Source organism: Sphaeramia orbicularis, chromosome 16, assembly GCF_902148855.1.
Source record: "Sphaeramia orbicularis chromosome 16, fSphaOr1.1, whole genome shotgun sequence".
In the NCBI taxonomy this organism is placed as follows: domain Eukaryota; kingdom Metazoa; phylum Chordata; class Actinopteri; order Kurtiformes; family Apogonidae; genus Sphaeramia; species Sphaeramia orbicularis.
The window spans coordinates 38,602,165-38,621,915 of record NC_043972.1 but is presented as its reverse complement, the minus strand read 5'-3'; the positions used below and the strand labels follow the sequence as shown (position 1 = coordinate 38,621,915).

At 40.3% G+C, this 19,751-nt stretch overlaps 1 protein-coding gene across 1 annotated transcript in view; it reads left to right on the top strand.

The window, feature by feature from the left end:
* cadm4 (cell adhesion molecule 4) overlaps nucleotides 1-19,751 on the top strand; it is a 222,907-nt gene that overhangs the window by 165,236 nt on the left and 37,920 nt on the right. Inside the window, 1 exon segment of the mRNA XM_030157659.1 lies at nucleotides 8,911-9,057. Within this exon segment, the coding sequence (XP_030013519.1) occupies nucleotides 8,911-9,057 (147 nt within the window).

Sequence of the window (19,751 nt, the reverse complement as noted above, 5' to 3'; positions counted from 1 at the left end):
CCTCATTTGGTTAATTGCATAGCTGCGATTTACTGATTGTCCTTGCTGGTAAAGAACAAAGTAATGCAGGTCAGCTTTGGTCACTTTTGGTATTGGTTTTTCTGATTTATTGATTAGTGTCTCAGAAGGCTCAGAGCACTGTGGTTGAAAATAGCTTGCCCAGCAGTGTTTCCTTTGCATGTTTTGCTTTGCTTTGAGTGAGTTCCCGTACTTCTTTGTAGCGCCAGCGTTTGTGCACTGCATGGATTGAAGACAATACATGTGCAAGGTGCTAAACTCAACAGTAGAATTTTTTGCTGCTCAAAGCGCATTGCATTGTGACATAGTGTTTAAATCACTTGCTCTGTTAGTGCTCTGAGTTCTCACCAAAGGTTTGTGTATTGCATGCAAGTACTGGCTTCTATTCAGCCCTATCTGACTTTGCAGCTAAAACAGTTCCTCACATGCGTTGTGTTGCAGAGTAGCAAATAAGAGTCCTTTGTCTAAGTGTTGTCCTCAAACAACAACTTCTGTCTAATTGAAGTGAAGCTGGGCCGTTTGTGCACGTGTCTGCGGCACTGCAGTTGAAAACAACTAAGTGTGTGTATGTGTGTGTGTATGGACTAGATTTTCAGTTGCAGTGCAGGCAGGGTCACAGAGGAGCCATTGATCAAACGTGCACATCCACACACATCCACACATCTTCACACTTATACACACACACACACACAGATCTTCAATACATAATGAGGCCTGTCCGGAGCAGTGTCCTCTGCCACCTCCTCCCTGAACCGTTTTCTCTGGTCCTGCGCAGCCTGGTCCTGGTCCTGCTCTGCATTACTCGTAAGTTATGTGCACATGAACGTTCTCATGTGCAACACTTTCATGAGCATTCACATACATGCGGGTTAAATGAGACGTGCAGTATTGATTTTAGAGGGAAACTCAGGTGTCATTACATTCAAGTCAAGGAAACAAGTTAATACTGTTCACATGTATACATGTACTTTGTCTCACATAGTAATCAAGCTCAAATCCAATTGCCCTCTCCTTTTCTTTTTCAAGTCCCCTGTGATATATCTCTTAGTGCTGTGTTATGATGCTTCTCTTATATAAAAAGAGAACACAATAAGTTGCTAATTGGTGTAAATTGATACAGAATGAGATGTAGCCCTGTGCCTAGCATGCATTTGACCAGGGGAGGAAAAGCTTGTCATTGAATCATGAAATGAGAGCGTCAGATGAATTGTTCAAAATGCTGGTAATTAAGTTAGAATTGGTAATTAAGATTAGGAAAAGAGAGAATATGAAGACAGGAGCATATGCCCAGGGGTGAAAGAACTGTGAAATGAGAGACCAGACGGAGAAAGATGGGGGGGACAGATGAACCAAAAGACTTAAAGGGAAATAGTCATGAATGAAAACAGAGCGGAAAAGGGAGATAGAGGAGTAGCTAAAGCCTTTCTCTGATTTGCTCTGAAGAATCTAATAAAAGAAAGTTGGATCCCAGAGTGGGAGAGATATAGTATGTCAAAAGGAGAGGTTGTGGAAAAGAAAGAGACCGTAAAGGGGGACAAGTGCAGCACAAGAGGCTGATATATACCATCACAGAGACAGACTAACACAACGAAGGAAGGACGTGGCCAATAGAAACAGAAATAGCAAGACAGAGATGGAGAACAATGGCGTTTCTGTCTCTGTGTGCAAGAATGGCAGAGACAGAAGGGAAGGGTACAAAGAAATAACACACAACGGCTCAGACGGAGTTGCATGAGGTTGAGATTTGAAACCAAAAGTCATGATATTTATTGAACTCAAGGCAGAGGCAACAAGACGAAGCAGTAAGCCAAGGTTTCATGAGGTAGAGTGAGATCAGTGACAGAGCTGCGAGATTCTATTAATACATCCTGTCATTGTTATTATGCATTTAATACAGGAAAATGTTCTTTCCCTGCTGCTCATTGGTAAACAAGTGTTGTGCTGCTGCACCCAGTACCTTCCTTTCTGTGCCAGTGATTTTGTTTTTCATTTTCATTTTTTTTTTTTAGCATGTTACATCAACAGAAGGACATTATGTTTTGCGGGATGTTTAGGGGGATACTGGGTAGGGGTGACAATAGAGGGCTGAAGGGTAGAGAAAGAATGAGTTTATATCTTGGCAGTCTGTATGCTTATGTAATTCATGCCAGCGGGGCAGTTTTATGAAGGGCCTTGAATGTGCACACACACAAATTCACATTCACGTACATGTTCTTTCTGCCACATACACAATTGGCAGCATTACATGTGTAAAGTACACCAGAGAAGCACACCAAAGGGAGGGCAGCCATGTGCTGGATTGTGGAGGGTTGTTAAGACCATTGCTTTTGGCTGTGGTGAATCTCCAGTGTGGTAGCTTGTCGCGTAATAGCCCTGTAAATTTCCTTTAAGCCGCTGTTGGGGTGTGTGTGGCGTGACCATTGTTGCAGGGTTTGTTGGGGCTGTGACAGAGCCAGACCATAAAACGTTGCACTGTAGATAGTGCTAACCAGCTTTAGCTGTCATAAAATAAGAGAGAAAGGGGGGAGAGAACAGAAAAAGAGACAAGGAGATGGTAGTTTGCGAGGGTAAGATGGGTTGAATAAGAGAGCAGGAAGAGTAATGGGATGGGTGGACAAGAGCAGAGGAAAGCATTCAGGGAGATGCAGCCGAAGAGGGGAAGGGGCAAGAGAGGGACGGTGTGATTGAAGCACGTTGAAGGGCTGAGGAGACATAAAGATACGAAGGTCAAAAGGAAAGATGCGGAAGAGGAGGAGGTGTGTGAAAAAGAAACACCGAGGTGATGAGATGAGGGACGGAGAGAAGACAACAGATTTGGATGCAGAGGAAGGAGGCAGCGTGACTGGAGAGCAAAGTCAGACTGTTAAAAACGTAACATGAAATAAATAAATAACTGAACATAAATGTTTCTAATGAGAGGTGAAAAGAAACCATTTTATGCTGATTTTGCTGATTAGCAGTGCAGCACTTGTGGTACAGCGGGTGATGACAGAGAGAGAGAGAGAGAGAGAGAGGGGGAGAGGGAGAGAGAGAGTCAGACAAGAAAAAAAAAGAGCTGAAGATTCTGCCAAATAGAGGATAGAGGGAGCGATTAAGAAAGATAGACAGAGAAGGAAAGAGAGGGATGAGAGGAAGAGAGAGGATTGAGCTTTTACGACAGGCAATTAAAAGAAGCAAAAGTAGAGAAGAAGAAGAAAGACGGAGGAAAAACTCACAGATTCAGTCTCTCGCTCTACTCATTGTTTTGTCCTCTTGTCCCATTCACTCCTTTCACTTTTTTCCCCTTGTCTTTTTTACCCCTGCTCCCCTTCTTCCATTCTCCTGGGCACACTATAAAAACAGCATGATTATGCTGCAGACTTGAGCTGCAGAACAAATCACGTTTAGCAAAAGGAGAGTGTGGAGATAGAACCAGCAGAGAGGCAGGAAAAATTCCCACTGAGTCACAAAAAAAGTGAACGAATATAAGAAAGAGAGAGAGAGAGAGAGATTGCGAAGGGGAATGAAACCACATTGTAGCTTAGAAGGAAACTATAGCGAGGTAGACGGGTGGGGGCCAGTACATGAAGAAAGGGTGGAAGCAATGAAGAGACAGCATGTTACACGGGGAAGGGGGTGGAAAAAAAAAAAAAGAGTTTGCAGAAATTCTCTGGAAGGTGGAGAGGAGATCTTTAGGACAGCGCTGATGAGGAAGATACATGGTGAACGATGCAATAAAAGATAAGGGAGAAGAGAAGTAGAAGGGAGTGATGAAGGGAGAAGGAACGGAGGATTAGATCAGGCAGGAGGTGGGGAAGACGGAGATGGAGAGAGTGTGGGTTTAAATAAAAACAGAGATGGTAAGAATAAGATTAGACATGGGGGAAAGTTGTGGACTAAGTGGAAACAGGCAGTAGGATACACTTAAAATATGAGACAAAAAAGGGCTGAGCAAAAGCAGAACGAGAAAAATAGAGGACAGGAGAAAGAAAGCGACAGAACGAAGGTATAATGAGAGAGACGACAGCGAGATTTGTAAAGGATTATGTATTATTTATAGAGGAGCATTTTTTTTTTTTTTTTTTTTTTTCCGCACTGGATTTGATTGGCAGAGTTTGGGCTCCCTAAGAGAGATGGGGTGATAATTTTAGACTGGGAAGGGAGGAAATGGAGGAGAGTGGTGGGTCTGTAGAGGAGGGGGGGGGACCTCAAAGTCAGCTTTTTCATGGAGTCAGTGCACCACAAAACTCTGTGATTAACCTGGAGCAAGTGTATATACACAGATACACACATAAACATTGCAAAACTTCATTTGCATGCATACTGGAAACTGGCTTACCCTTCAGACTCTGGTGATAATAGAGAAAATATTATACATTGAGTAGGGAAGAGATGAAGAAGTTGCCAGACAACCCAATAAGAGAGAATACTATATGCTGGTGTTATTGTTTTAATTAAAGTAGTACTAACATTAAGGGTTGCGCATTATAGTCTCCTGCATTGATTTTCTTGTAAATCCGTGGCCTGCATGCAAAGAAAACACAAGCTCTTGGCCTGCTTCCAATTGAAAGATAATGAGAGATAATGAATAGGGAGACAGTGACTGCACTGCTTCAAGGATACACAGGGGCTTGTTTGGGGGCAAATGGAGACAGTTCATCTCTTATGTTCTTGTCTTTTTATTCTTCTCCCTCTTCTTAAGACATAAAGGGGGAAATAGGGAGAGTGAAACTGAGGGTGGTGGTGGGGAGAAGAAGAGGAGGAGGAGGGGGGGGGGGGGCAAGGAGATGCAGCAAGGCGGTAATTCAGGATGCTAACCCTGCACCAGTGAGGCAGTTTCTAGAATTTACCGTGACCGAGGGTGAGTCAGTAGTCCACCTGGCTGCCTCCCAAATCCCCCCTCTTTTAACTCTTCACGCCTCCCTTCATCTCCTCCCTCTGTCCCTCTGTCCCACAGCTTCCCTCGGCTTATAACTCAACCCCATTGCGAGACCATTAGGGCCGGCCCCAGAACAGGCTTGTCTTATGAATTTGCACAGCTATTATTTATTTATTTGTTTATGTATTCTGAAATGATGGCCCTCCTCGGATCTGTATTGCCGTAGTAAATAAAGGCTCCTTTTTTCCCCCCGGCTCTGTCACAGTGGGGGTAAAGCCTTTTCAACTGATGGGAACTACCAATTGACTGCTATGAAATACTGCCCCCGTTTGGTTGGCGAGAGAAGTGATTGTTTTTGTTTGCCTTCTTGTTTTATTTATCTGTTGATCATAGCCGTCGGTGCACTACCACCGTATTGATTGCTTTCAGCATTCTCTCTTAATATGATTCAGCGCTTATGGAGTATTTTATTATGGGCACAGATTTTAATGGGGGCCAGATTAATACCTCTGTCACAGAGGTTCATTCCCTCCTGCTCCTTCCATTTCCTCTATTTGCTGCACTATGCTGGGGTTCATAGGCACAGGCTCTTGGCCTTGATATGAATGACAGGCTATAAAACCAACAGTCAAACTAAAGTGCTTTACCCAGCTGGGTTATGAGCAAGAGTGGAAGAATATGCGTCATGTCTTGTATATTTCTTCCAACCCCTGCCAGCTGCATTATTATACCCCAAGTATCGCTTCCTAACTCCCTGCTATCATTTCCTGGTTAGATCCCTCACCCCCCCGCCATGCCTCCATCCCTCTGTTCTCTTTGCCCAGACTGATCATCCAGCAGCAGCCAGCAGGTGTTTCTGGGTGGCATCTCTCAGCGGGCAACATCGGATGCCAGCCATTGCTCTCAAAACAGCAGTTAACAATTTTTTTGTTTTTCTTTATTTTGTTTTACTGCCTGCACTGCACCGCTGCAGCTAATTTCTTTTGAAGGGGTGACAGCTGTCAGGAGAAGTAGGCGAACAAATGGACAGCTAATTAGTTTCCCTGGCTTCTTCCCAGAAACTTTTGACCGCTGTCTTTGTCTGAAGTCACTCTCCCACTATAAGCCCTCTCTCCCTGACGGGTCACTAATAACAGAGAGAAACTGCACCGACTTTGTCATGATGCTCAGCAGCACTATTACAATTAACACGGTTTAAAACAATGGCGGCCGAGCCCAGTTGCCACGGTGATGAGTAATAACAGCCATTAGAAAAATAATTGGGATGGTGGTGGCAGGCCCTGATGGTCCCCGATATGAATCACAATATTGATGCAGAGAATGGGAGCAATAATGACTACAATTAGTGGTAATTGTCAAGATTTTTTTCTATGTTCCAGAGAGTATTAGAGCCCCCTTTGTCTCTATCCCCTCTTGGTTTCTCTCTGTCTTGAGTTCAATATCCAGTGTGTCTCTCTGTTTCCCCTGATGTGATGAATATGTAGGGTTTGAGGATTTCATTAAAAGAGATTAAAATCGAGAGGAGAATTAAATTTGGATGAACTTGGAAGGATCAGAAGATGTCAAAGTAGCTTAATTGTAAAACGTCAACCTCAGCGTATAGATATCTGACACACAGGACCACCTGTGCATGCACACACACACTCATACACACACATGCACTGGAACACAGGCCATGCTCAGCTGCAGATACAGACATTATTTGGCTCAAAGCAGTCAAGTCAGCAGCTCCATGTCAGCAGCCATCTGTTTGTCTTACAACATTTCCTGCTTTCTGAAGGTGTTTTACAGAGTTCAGAGACACTGCGTAGACCCAGAAGTGAAATACACTGAATATAGTTCATCTGTCTTTATCGGCACTTCTTATCGCCTACTTCATCATTATGCATCAATATTGATGTTGTTCTTTTTCTAAGTCCTCCACAGCCACCACTTTGCCAGGAAGAGATGGGATGCAAATTGGGATGCAAATTGGTAAATACTAGTTTGGGGAGCCCGGCAAGCTGGTAGACTCTTCAAGGCAATCACATTCCACTCCTGACTTGAGCCATATGACTAATTGCTTTGCAAATCATTGGAATTCAAGCAGCAGAGCTTGGTGTCCATTGTACTCAGTGGGAGGTGTGACTCAGCCTGTGCAGTGTCAACAGCCTGACCCACAAACATGGAGGATGCTCCAATCAGAACATAATCAACCTCCTCATTACTTACTCTTGGGCTGTCAACAACATCAAAGATACTCCCTGCTGTTTCTCAGCCCTGTTGTCTAAAAATATTGGGTTCCGGGGCAAGATAAGTTTGTTTGAAAGATTATTTAAGAAAGTTTCACAGAGTGCGCGTGCCACGTCATATGCGTACATACTCCTCTGTGCAATGTGTCAAACGAATGTGTTTACTTTTTGGAGCGCAGATACACACATAAATGGTCGTACAAGTGTCTGTGCATAAGAACCACACAACCCCGACACTTTGAGACATCTGCAATATGCACTCTTGAGGGGTTTACTTTGAAACATATTTCACGACAAATTATAGAATATATGCCCGTAAATGTGATTTGAAAAGTGAATAACACATTTTAAATACTTTGCCTTACTTCAAGTTTGTCTTACTTTACTACTACATGCAACAACGTGACTGAATGTGACCTTTATAGCCTATACTGACTGAACCAGGAGTCACTCTGAATGTATCCTGTAAAAATATAAACTGTAGATGATGTAAAATATAAGAAATATAGAGTGCAGTGTGATGTGAGATGGTAGAAAGGATGACAAACCAATTTTTCCTTGACCTTTTATTTCCTGCAGCATCGAGTTAGAGTTAAAAACCTGCAAGCTGAGCGAAGCTGAAAATAAAATTATGTGAATAACAGTTTCATGGTAGAATATTTTGTTTTCATTTTTAGTACATTTTGCCTTTCAGTTAATCCTCTTAAAATAAAAATTCTACCATAACAGGCTGGTTTTACCCTCTCTGTTTTCTCACAACACGAAGTGGGTGAACAGTCTACTGTGATGCAGATTCGTTGTTCTGCTTCGGCTTAACTCAGTTCCTGTCAAATTATTGATGCCTTTCATATTTCAGAGCAAATAGTGTAAAATGAAAATGTAATCTCCTTAAGTAATCTATTGATCTAAAGTATGTAACTGTTATGGTTACCATCTATTTTAATCATGTTCTGTGTTCTAAATACATGTATCGCTGTACTCCCCAACACTAGCAATAGCATTACATTTGCATAATGGAGTAATCAATCGGCTTAGCTAACATCAGGATGAGAAATGGCACAGAGGATGTATGAAGTGTATTTATGACCTCCACTATAGCTCACTGGAACGCACTAAAGCCAATGTTTTAGTAGAGCAACAGCAAATGATAAAAACAAAGTTTCAACTGAATGAATTCATCACACACAAACTCCACACAGGGGTACCTTTTGTGTTTTGTTCAGTGTGAGTCTGGGTGTGCGGCAGTGTTTTATTCATGTGTGTCCTTTCACATGAGTGTTTATACACGCATATGTGTGTGTTGAAGCCCGACAGTCACTTAGAGTTTTAATAAGACATTATGCATTCAAAAGTGTGTGTTGATTCATTCTGTCAGACTAGCCAGAGGCGATAGGGCTGTTTGTATTTGTGCATTTGTGCACGCAAAAAGATGAATGGCTGTAATTATAATCATCCCTATTATAATCATAGGAACACATTGTTCATAAGGGCCCTCTTTTACTTGTTGAGTCCTTCAGTGTCTTTTTTTTATGCCTTTCCATCTCTTTATCACTGTCTTCTCCTTTCTCTTTCTCCTTTCTTTTTCTCCCTGGTGTCTGTATGATAAATAGTGAGTAAATGAAGGATGCTGTAAATGCCTTATTTTGAAAGGTTCTGTCTCAAGTGTGGTGAAATTGAACATCTCTTTTTGTCAATGCCTGTTCCCCCACTTTTTCCCTTCCTCCTTATTTTCCAATTTTTCTTCCTCTTCATCTCCCAACCTCCTCCTGACTCTTTCTTTATGTCCGTGTTTGTCTTCCTCAGCCCGTTGTCAGGCAGTGCAGGCAGAGAATGTGACAGTCTTGGAGGGAGGCACAGCCCAGATCTCCTGCCGCCTGCAGAACTACGATGGATCGATAGTGGTCATCCAGAATCCCCGCCGGCAGACTCTGTTCTTCAACGGAACACGAGGTGTGTGTGGATGTGCATCTATGTGTGGAGAAACACTTTTCTGTGTTTATGCTTTTGCCCTCAGTGACATTTAAAACTAGCCATCTAGTGACTCACCAACTCTCACTTTACATTTTTCTTACTGCAAATGTCCTCACTTTGCATTTGAAGCGATTCCACATTAAAAAGTCAGATAACTGCAGCTGTAATTTAGGAGATGGTTTTACTCTTTGCCCTAACCGTGCAACTGCTTTAGCAGTTTTGAAAGCATAGTTCGAAGCTCTCCGCATAATCCACTGTTAACCCCAGTGATGAGATCAGAACTTATTACAGCTCCTCATTAGAGCTTGGCCTTGGCAATCGCATGTTTTTTAGACTAAGCTTTATGGTAAATTATCATTGTAACCAATATTATAATGAAGGCAGATTTCAGTGAGGGCCTCGGGGTAGGCAAACGTTACATGTTTTTTCCTTAATTAATAAGGGCAAAGTTGCCACCTTAGCCAGATTTTCTTGGTTGGTATGCTGCTAGGAAACCTCTGAGCAAAAAAACAATGATCAAGGATATTAAATGCTGTTTTTCCACTTGACATAATTGGAGCTATTGCATTATATTTTGTAGCTTAGCTATAGTTATCCATCCCCTACCTAATGTACTATGCATGATAAACTTCAACAAACAAGCTTGAGCCACAGGCTAAAGGTGTATTATTAATTGCATTTTGTTTGTTATACTTATGATTCAAGATTGTGCAACCTTGTCAATCACTCACAAAATATTCAGCTGGGTTATAAAATCATTTACAGCATAAAACACAAAACCTCTGAACACTAGAAGCAACAAAGTATTCATTCATTCATTAAAAAAAATCGCTTAATCCTCAAGAGGGTCCTGGGGGGTGCTGGAACCTATCCCAGCCACCAATGACTGAATGGTCTGGACACGCCCCCAGTTCATTACAGAGCACAAACAACCATTAAATGCATGTGTTTGGGTGGTTAAAATAGAGGTTAACAAATTATATCCTATGTTTTCATCCTAGCCATTACAGTGGTGAAAGTTAAACATTATCCTTCGGGGTCACCAAGTTTCTTGAAAAATCGATACCGTAGTATATGTGTAATAATTCTGACAGATGTTTGAATAGACAAGCAGACCGACAGAGGAGATAGATCCAGTCGCAGAAAAAATTTTTAAACCACCCCTTGTTTTGTTCAATTGCTTGTTCATTTTAATGTCAGGTACAACTAAAAGGTACATTTGTTTGGACAAATATAATGATAACAACAAAAATAGCTCTCAAGAGTTTAATTTCAGAGCTGATATCTAGCCATTTTCCATGTTTTCTTGATAATAACCAAAATCGCTTAAGTTCTTACATCAATAGCTATGGCATTGTACTGACAAAAACAGTGCTTTTAGGCATTTCATGTTTTCTTTTGTGTCTGTTTTAGTCACATGGCACACACAGGAGTTAGTACTTGATTGCATAACCATTGTTTTTGATGACCTATGATGGTCTGATAATTTTTTTTCCGTGACTATAGATAGATAGATAGATAGATAGATAGATTTATTGTCTGTTCCAAGTAAAAACAGACATTTCTCTTTCGTCACAGCTGTAAGACAAAGTTTAAAACAGACACTCAGGCTTTAGAGACACCCAAACACATCAAAAACACAGTACAACAGATAACAGTTACTGATGTTAGTTTACAGTCATTGACTTAGTCCATTGAATATAGAGAAAATGGTGCTGTGACCATGAATAACATATAACTTAATTGCCAGTCACAGCCAGATCCAGATGATGACAAATGAATAAAATGAATGGACAACAGACAGAACAATAAAAGGCAACACTTCAGCACCTGATAGACTGCACCAAAATTCACTTTATACTGAATGATCGTCTGGGATGATACCACTTACTTCAGTTCTGTTTCATCTGTATACTTCAAAATCACATATTACACATTCACCTTAACTGGCCTTACAGTCTCGACAACTGAAAACCCACAATGTCAGTGATGACGCTAATGTTGACAGACACGCTGACCGCTGTATTCCCTACATTATACAAATATGGACCTTTATGCCAGTGTTTTTTAACCTTGGGCTCGGGACCCCATGTGGGTTCGTCTGGAATTCAAATGGGGTTGCCTGAAATTTCTATTGATAAAAATAAATTAAAAAAACGTACTAATAAAAATATATATGGTGAGTTAAGAGAGACAATGATAATACATAAAGGACATGATGAACTGTGAAGCTGAAACTGAAGCACTATGGTACTGTTTATCTTTCAAATGTTCATTGTGGTCGGTTTCAGATGCTGCAGCTCTTTCATAATTCATGATTTGAGTTATTGTTTGTTCAGTATTAATTGTCAGCCTTGTAAATCCAAGCTGGACTGACTGTACATATCCTGACCAAGGAAAATAAAATTCTCACTTTGTGCATTAATCTACACCTGTCTTTTCTGCCTCCGTCCATAATAATATACATTATATAGCATAAATGTCGTCTAAAATTAACATATATTTGCAACATAATATGGCAAACTATTACATGATCAAAAACAAATTAATTTTAGCAAAAAAAAGTCTCTGTTTTGAATGTCTTGGGTCGCCAAAAATTTGTGAAGTTAAAATGGGGTCACAAGCCAAAAAAGGTTGGGAACCACTGACTTATGCACATCTTGCCCATCTGGTGCGACACTGTACTCCCACAGTGTTGGTCTTGAAAGCATTTTTGACCAAATATCAAACACAAAGCCAGAGCAGCCAATCAGAAAGGCCAAATCCCCATGAAAAAGCATTTGCTCATCTTTTATATCTGCACTCAAGAACCGTGGCACTTTGTAAACACTCGAGCAGTTCTTTATATCTACAACCTAAGATTAGATCCTCTCTGCTGACTGAACTGCCAGCCCATTGAGTTCCTTTTGTGTCACATGTCTCCAAAATAGTTTCTGATTAGTTATAATTTGAAAAAGCAATTGTATGACAGGTGTTAATTATCTCAGCTTGAGTCAGGCTCTCAGAGAGTCTGTTTGCTAAGCTAACTTCACTCAAGCTGCTCCAGTTTAATGTTGCTGAACCACGAAGTAGATTAAAGGATACTACGTCTTAGATTATATAAATCATCATTACATATGTTTGGAACAACCATTTAAGCTTTGTTGACTTTAATTCACTCACTGGAGAGATAACAAAAAAAAAAAAAAAAAAAAATCTGATCAAACCTGACAGTTTTTATATCAATCCCACACACTTAGGTAAAGGTTGCTGTAATACGCCACAGTCATTAATTTAAGGAATATTTCATGTAAGCTTGTAAGCATATGGCAGTTTTGCATGCGAGATTATGCATACATTTCAAATTTACATTTATTATATTGATTCAACAGCCTCCCACACTCCATTTAACAGCAGTCTTCGTCCAAATATTTTCCGTACATCACGCCAGAGCTGCGGAAAACGCACTGACGACAAAAGATCAGCTCATACCGTTCACAAGGGCAGCATTTACTTCCATTTGACACACTTTTTTCTACACTTGTTAGTCACCTTGATCACGCAGCTGCCTTAATTGGGTAGTGAAGGTCGCTGTGTTGGGAAACCTTACTTTTAACTCTCCCCACAATTCGATCAGATCAACGCTGCCGGTAAGTTCTATTAAGTATTTAAACACTCTGCTCTCCCGTGAGATGGGGGCCTGTACCTTTCAGGCAGCACAGCGAAGCCTAATCAGAGGCAGGAGAATGAAGGGGAATGGAAGCAAGAATGAATGAGAAGAAAAAACAAAAAAGTGAGAGCGTGACAATACCCAGATAGCTATTACCTTTGGGCCGGATCCGCATTAAAGCCTTTACATCCGTTTATACAGGGTGGGGAAGCAAAATTTACAATGAAAATTTAGTTGTTTTTTTTCTCAGCAGGCACTACGTCAATTGTTTTGAAACCAAACATATACTGATGTCATAATCATACCTAACACTGTTATCCATACCTTTTCAGAAACTTTTGCCCATATGAGTAATCAGGAAAGCAAACGTCAAAGAGTGTGTGATTTGCTGAATGCACTCGTCACACCAAAGGAGATTTCAAAAATAGTTGGAGTGTCCATAAAGACTGTTTATAATGTAAAGAAGAGAATGACTATGAGCAAAACTATTACGAGAAAGTCTGGAAGATACTATTAAAGAAGAATGGGAGAAGTTGTCACCCGAATATTTGAGGAACACTTGCGCAAGTTTCAGGAAGCGTGTGAAGGCAGTTATTGAGAAAGGAGGACACATAGAATAAAAACATTTTCTATTATGTCAATTTTCTTGTGGCAAATAAATTCTCATGACTTTCAATAAACTAACTGGTCATACACTGTCTTTCAATCCCTGCCTCAAAATATTGTAAATTTTGCTTCCCCACCCTTTAGCTTACATCCCGTTTTCTGACTTTGGACCAAATCTGCATCTGATCCATCTTTCAGCTCTCTCTAGCAGTTCTGGAGTTGTGCTGGCTTACAGATTCGGCCCAGAACAGTCTCCCATCACACAACCAAGACTGATTTTCAAAGTTGTAATGCTGATCTGGACCAGAATCGTAAGATGAATCTGGACCAGAGTCGTAATACAAATCTGGGCCAACATGATTCTTGTGTATATTCTAGATGTGATTGAACGGAGCTGGGCCAGAGCTGGACCGTTTCTGTAGACGATTCGTTTCGCAGAGCAGTACCTGTTTTGGTCCGATGTGCGTTTGGACACCGAGACGGATCTGCCAAATGGTTTCGGGCTGAGTCGGGGTGCGATTCTGTTCCAGATCCGTCCCAGTATCTCTTTGCTATCTGGGTAGCGGTGGAAAGACAGAACAACAGAAAGAATTAAGAAAAGGAGTCGTCTGATAATAGAGAAAGAAAGAGCACCAGGAAATTATCCAAAGGTTACAGAATATATAAGTATAGATAGGAACCTGTGACTAATCTGGCTTCCGGAAGCTCTGAAAAGCCTCATCGGAGACATTTTCTGAGAGCGTAAATTGCATCTAACTCTGTTTTTTTCTAACTCCACATTTGCTCCATGACTCGCTGTAGGGCTCTTCCATTTCTGCCTATTGCCCATCTGCCACCCAGATATCAGACTAACAAACTGAGGCTTTTCGGTGCCGAGTCATTCTGCCTTAACTGCCCAAATAGAGCTGCTGCTGCTGCTGCTGCTGTAAGTGCAGTGAATTAGCTTTCCTGTTTGCAAGCGAGCAACCAGCCAAGGGTGTGTTTTATGAGATTGTGGGGACAGATAGCTATAATAGAGCTGTGGACCTATTCAAATGGACCCCTTTCTCCTCAGTGGTCTGTATCTCTCTTTCTCCACCTATTGCTGACTCCCCTCAGCATGCAAATGAGCTAGGACAATAAAGGTGAACTTGGGCTTGAACAGAAGTCTGACATTTAGTTGCCATTTAGTGCAGAGAGAGAAAAAAAGATTTACCTATCTGCGGGGAATAACTCTCTAACAATGTTCTCCCCTGCCATCCGATGGAGGGAAATTTTTTGGGTTACGCTGGTGAGATTAGTCTGTACTTCCAGGAAGAGCAGACTAACTCCATTGCTTTGGGCCGCTCTTTCGGCCTCTTGTGGATTTCTGTCTCTTTCTATATTATTTTTTCTCGCCTGCCACATTATGTAGCTATATTAGTCTATTCCTAGTGTAAGTCTTCTATCTTTTCTCCCTACTCTGCACTCTCTCTCACACACACACACACACACACACATATATATATACACACAAACACAAAGCCAATATCTATACTGTAGTGTCTGTGTTGATGAATTATGCTGCGAGATGGCCGGGTGTTACATCAGGGAAGTGTCTGCCTTTCCCTCCGATGGGCCTGTGCCAACACAAAGGCGCAAAGAAAGGGACAGAATAAAATAGAGATGGAGAGCGTGAGAGAGGTTTCACAGTCAAGTCGATATAAAGTGGGTCTCGATGGTATTTATGATAATCCATGGACATTGAACCACTGTTGCCCACAGACGCTTTTTTTGGCATTACTTGTTATTATCAACATTTTCCAAAGGATTGATTATTCTCTTTCCATCTTAACAAAAGGAAAATTGTGGCACATTCACCTCTTTTTGTACTCACAGTGACTTCTTTTTTTTTTTTTCTCTTTACATTGTTAACAATCATTGGTCTGAGGTCCCAGATAGCCAGTAGAATAACATGTTAAGTTGTGTTGCGTTATGTTTTTGCACCTCCTTTTCAATCGTCATTTATTTTGCATTTCATATTATCAGAATTACAGTGTTTAAACTGCTGTATTTATTTTTGTCTGTTTTGGACTCAAAGGGCAGCACCACTCAATTTAATAGCTGTTCTAAAATGATTTTTTTTTTTTTTTTTTGGTAATAAGCTTCACTTGTGCAGCATTTTGAAAAGTCTTACCAAATACTTCACAGCAAATAAAGCAATAATGATTAAAACCTAATAAGACTAACAATAATATTCCCACACACTAATTAGAAATGGGTTTACAAAGGACTAAAGCAAGCTGTTACAAAGAGAATGAATGAATATATATCTAGTTTAGGATAGTCCAATCAGCGCTTGAGAAAATGAACAACGCTCTCTCAAAGCTGGAAATGAGAGAAGCAAGACATCTGTTCATGTTGTATCAATGTACAGCCTGAAGCTGCTCCGTCGAGACCGACTTTGCAAACTCTCTCTGAACTTTTTATATCAAACTGAGCTTTAGATTTAGCAGCACTATCAATTCCAGAGCAGAAAATCATCTGGGGTGCTGTCACAGTCGCTATTCCTTCCGTGTTTTGCCATTTTTTGCCGTCTACAGAAGCATCCATAGCAATGACATCACAAAGTGGCGAAAATGTCAGCGTCACTTTATTGTGTTTGGAAGGAAGAACTATTTGTTAATTCTATATGAATGATTTTATGGTTAAAGAATAACTGATTATGGAGAAAATATCACACCATTATACTGTATTATAGTGGTCATGTATTATAGTGGTCAGTCTTGTGCTGTATTGGCAATTATTGGTGAAAAGAGCATCGCACATGTATTTTCAGGAGGCTTACATGAAAAAAAAAAAAAAACAAAGAACTGTAAGAGTAAAAGGTTCAAAGCATGAACCTTAATTAGCAGGAACATATTGTGTTACTGATTCACCTTGACCTGCAAATCTGGATGTGCAGTTCCAATCTAACCCCAGGCCCTTATCACTGAGTAAAGCACTAGTTACAGAAGCAACACTTTGTTGTTTCCCTTCAAGTGGCAAGATCAGTGCATTTCCATCACCATGCTATCGATATTATGTTTTCTCCCATACTGTAGGGTGTGCAGGATTTCACAAGCCAAGACCTTTGTAGATCACTCAATCACTGCCCACATTGAACGTTTCTTTACAATTTACAAAGGTCTTATGCAGTGGTCATGGTTTATTTGTTGGAAAACAACCAAATCAATTAGAGAAAAGAAAAGGGAATGTTATTTTCTGGAGACACAGACAGAGAAGTAATGATGTATTGATACGGATATGCCAAGTTAAAGAAGTAGGTTTTTTAAAATATGTACGCAGATTTAGTTATAATAGCATAATAGATTATTTAAAAAATGATATGTATACAGTAAGAATGCTCTCTGCCTGCATTGTCTTTTTGTCGGCTTCTTTTGCTGTGTTTCTTCACTTGTGGGTGTAGACCTTTGGGCAGTGAATGTGTAGCCCCCAGCCAATAACTGCATCCAGTAGATTGTGCAGACGGAACTCTGTAAAAACTTAGCGACTCTGGTTTTATGACTGTTTCCTCTGTGCTTTGCAGGTTTGTGTGTCTGTGAGGGCTGAGCTGCACACAGGCATACACAAAGCTACTGTGAGCACTTTAGCTGCACATGCTCACAACCTTCCAGCATGTTTTTTTGTTTTTTTGTTGTTTTTTTTTTTTTTTGTGGTAATGTTAGAACATAGCTGCATGTGAGACAATCTGAATAATGCGTGTCACGGCTCTCCCTTAGTCACTGAGCCGAGAAATGGGACCAAATTTATAAACACTAACCAGAAAATCTCTTATATAATGACTTTAACTGCACTCTGTTGATTGGAAAGGGCAAAGTGACAACGCAACTTCAGACCAAATAACGAAGTGAAACAAATGGCTCTCATTTGGTCAGATTTGGTGTGCATGGGTAGGGCTGTATTGTCATTGACTAAATAATGCTTCAGTTTCTGAGTGAAATACAAACACTTCCCTGATGTTTGAGGGGCTTCATATTCGAGTACAAATAACTATTAAAAGAACTTCTGTGGTGTATTTTGAGTAATGATTCAGACTAAAACCTTAGTTCTTTGCACTGACCTACTGTTTTTGCCATTTTTCTTATGTTTATACCTTTTTCTTCTTTTTTTTCTTTACCATGATTATAGAGTTTTGCGTGTAAATTCAGTCTTCCACTTAACGTATGTTTGCTTAACGTGTTTAGTAGTAGGTGCTACACTGCATCATAAAATACAAAATGTAAATGTATGCAAAAAGTTGATCATCACTGTTCAAATAGGAAGTTGTGAACAAATGCAACAACCACAAACAAGTCTGGGACACTATTACGTAAACACCTTCAACAGCATCTGTCAGCTACACAGAGACTTCATCAGGGTGTAGTGCAAAATGAAGGTGCTCAAACTTAAAATTTTGTAATGCATTATGCAACAAATGAAAGAAAGAAAGAAAGAAAGAAAGAAAGAAAGAAAGAAAGAAACAAAGAAACAAAGAAACAAAGAATACTGAAACATGTGGTGCCAGGCCCAACAAACCCCGCCCCTCACACATATTGTACCTTATTTTGGTATCAATCCAGCTGAGGTCATCATGTCTATGCATGTGCTGATGTCAGTATATCATTTTAGGGGTGGGTGATATGGCAAAAATATATCATGATTTTTATAAAATGAAATCACAATCTCGATTTTATCCCGATTCTTTACATTGATCTTTGAGACTAATTTGCAAGTTTCTGAACAGTGCAACCAAACATTTGCCCTATTTTAAACACAGTCCTAAAAGAAAAAGTAATTTAGCCCAAAGAACCTTCCAGAACATTTTAATTTAGTTTGTGCAATTTTGCCAACATGTGCCAAGAACATAAACATACTAAAATGTAAACGACATTCTGTTTAAGTGCACTCTTGAACATTAAAACTAAACTGCACTTGGTTTTTGAGGTAGCTTTCAATAAACATGAAAAGTTAAAAATAAATAAATAAATACAGAACAAAATATCAATGAAGAAATGCCCGTTTCAAATAATCCTCCAGGCTTACAGAACAGGTGACTGGTAGCTCTGGTTTTTCAACTGGTAATCAGTGTATTAGGTGGTCTGGGATGGAGGAAGAAATCCAAAATGAGAAGAAGAAGAATCCAGGCAGCACTCCAATAAAAGGATCAATGTGGAACGTACTTGCTCCTCTTCTCATAGAGTGCCTTTACTAATTACTTGTGTTAAAGTTGTTTGCTTTAGTTTAACTCTGCTTGTTTCCTCTGGCTGTGGTGTGGCTGCTCTTCTAGTTCAGTTTGACTCATACTGTTTGGGATGCTGTCCTTCAGCTGATTAAACAGGTTCATAGTGTTGACATATGTTAGTCTAAGAGTAGCACACAACGGACCTGTATGTGGAGGATGTGGAGGACTCATGTCAGGCATACTGTGGCGTACTGTGAGTGGACTCTACGCACACTGTCCACGGACGTTTGAGGTTTCATAGATGATCATACCAATTTCACATTCAAAAATAGTTTGATGTGCGCAGACGTCCAGAGTCAAGTACGCCCGACTCTGTGAGGGCCAGGTCTTAAGTTATGATAGACTTGTTGATAGACTTGGCCTGCCATATTAGTTTTCACTTTCACTGCGTGTACTCATTGTGGGATATGTGTGCACCCCTGTATAAACACCCCCCCCGATTCCACGATCTCTCTGCTTTGTCGGATCATCAATACAGTCTAATCCTTCTCGATCTAATGTCATCATATCGCACACCCCTGTATCAATTGCCTCTACATATGTGCCAAGTTTGAAGTAAATTGAAACAAAATGTATGTTTTTATAGACATGTGAAATGTTGTCCATTAGAAGTAAATGGGAGATGAAAAAATATTTTTAAAATTCATAAAAAATTTGAACTTTGACCTACTTTTCCCAAAATGTAACCACATCTATTCTGTGTCACTGGGAATCTATAAACCCAATTTGAATATAACCAATAGTTTTGCTGCTATTGTGTTAACAAACAAACTAGAAAAGGACTCGGACAGCGCAGACCTCCACCAAGGCAGATCAGTGCCCCCCCCCCGATCACCACCAAAATTTAATCATTTGTTCCTTGTGTCAATATCAACATTTCCTGAAATTTTCATCCAAATCCGTCCATAACTTTTTGACTTATCTTGCACACTGACAGACAGACAAACCAACGCCAGCAAAAACATAACCTCCTTGGTGGAGGTACCAAACAAACAAACAGATAAACCGAACCAAAAACAATACCCCTCGCCTTCCCTTTAGGGGGTGGGGTAATAAATAAATACTTCTGAGGAAAAATAAGAAGTTGTTTGGACTGGACATAAATGACAGACTGTAAGATAACTCCATGTTTTCTCTTTGCTCTCCTTTCTCTTCTCCACCTCTTCTCCAACCTCT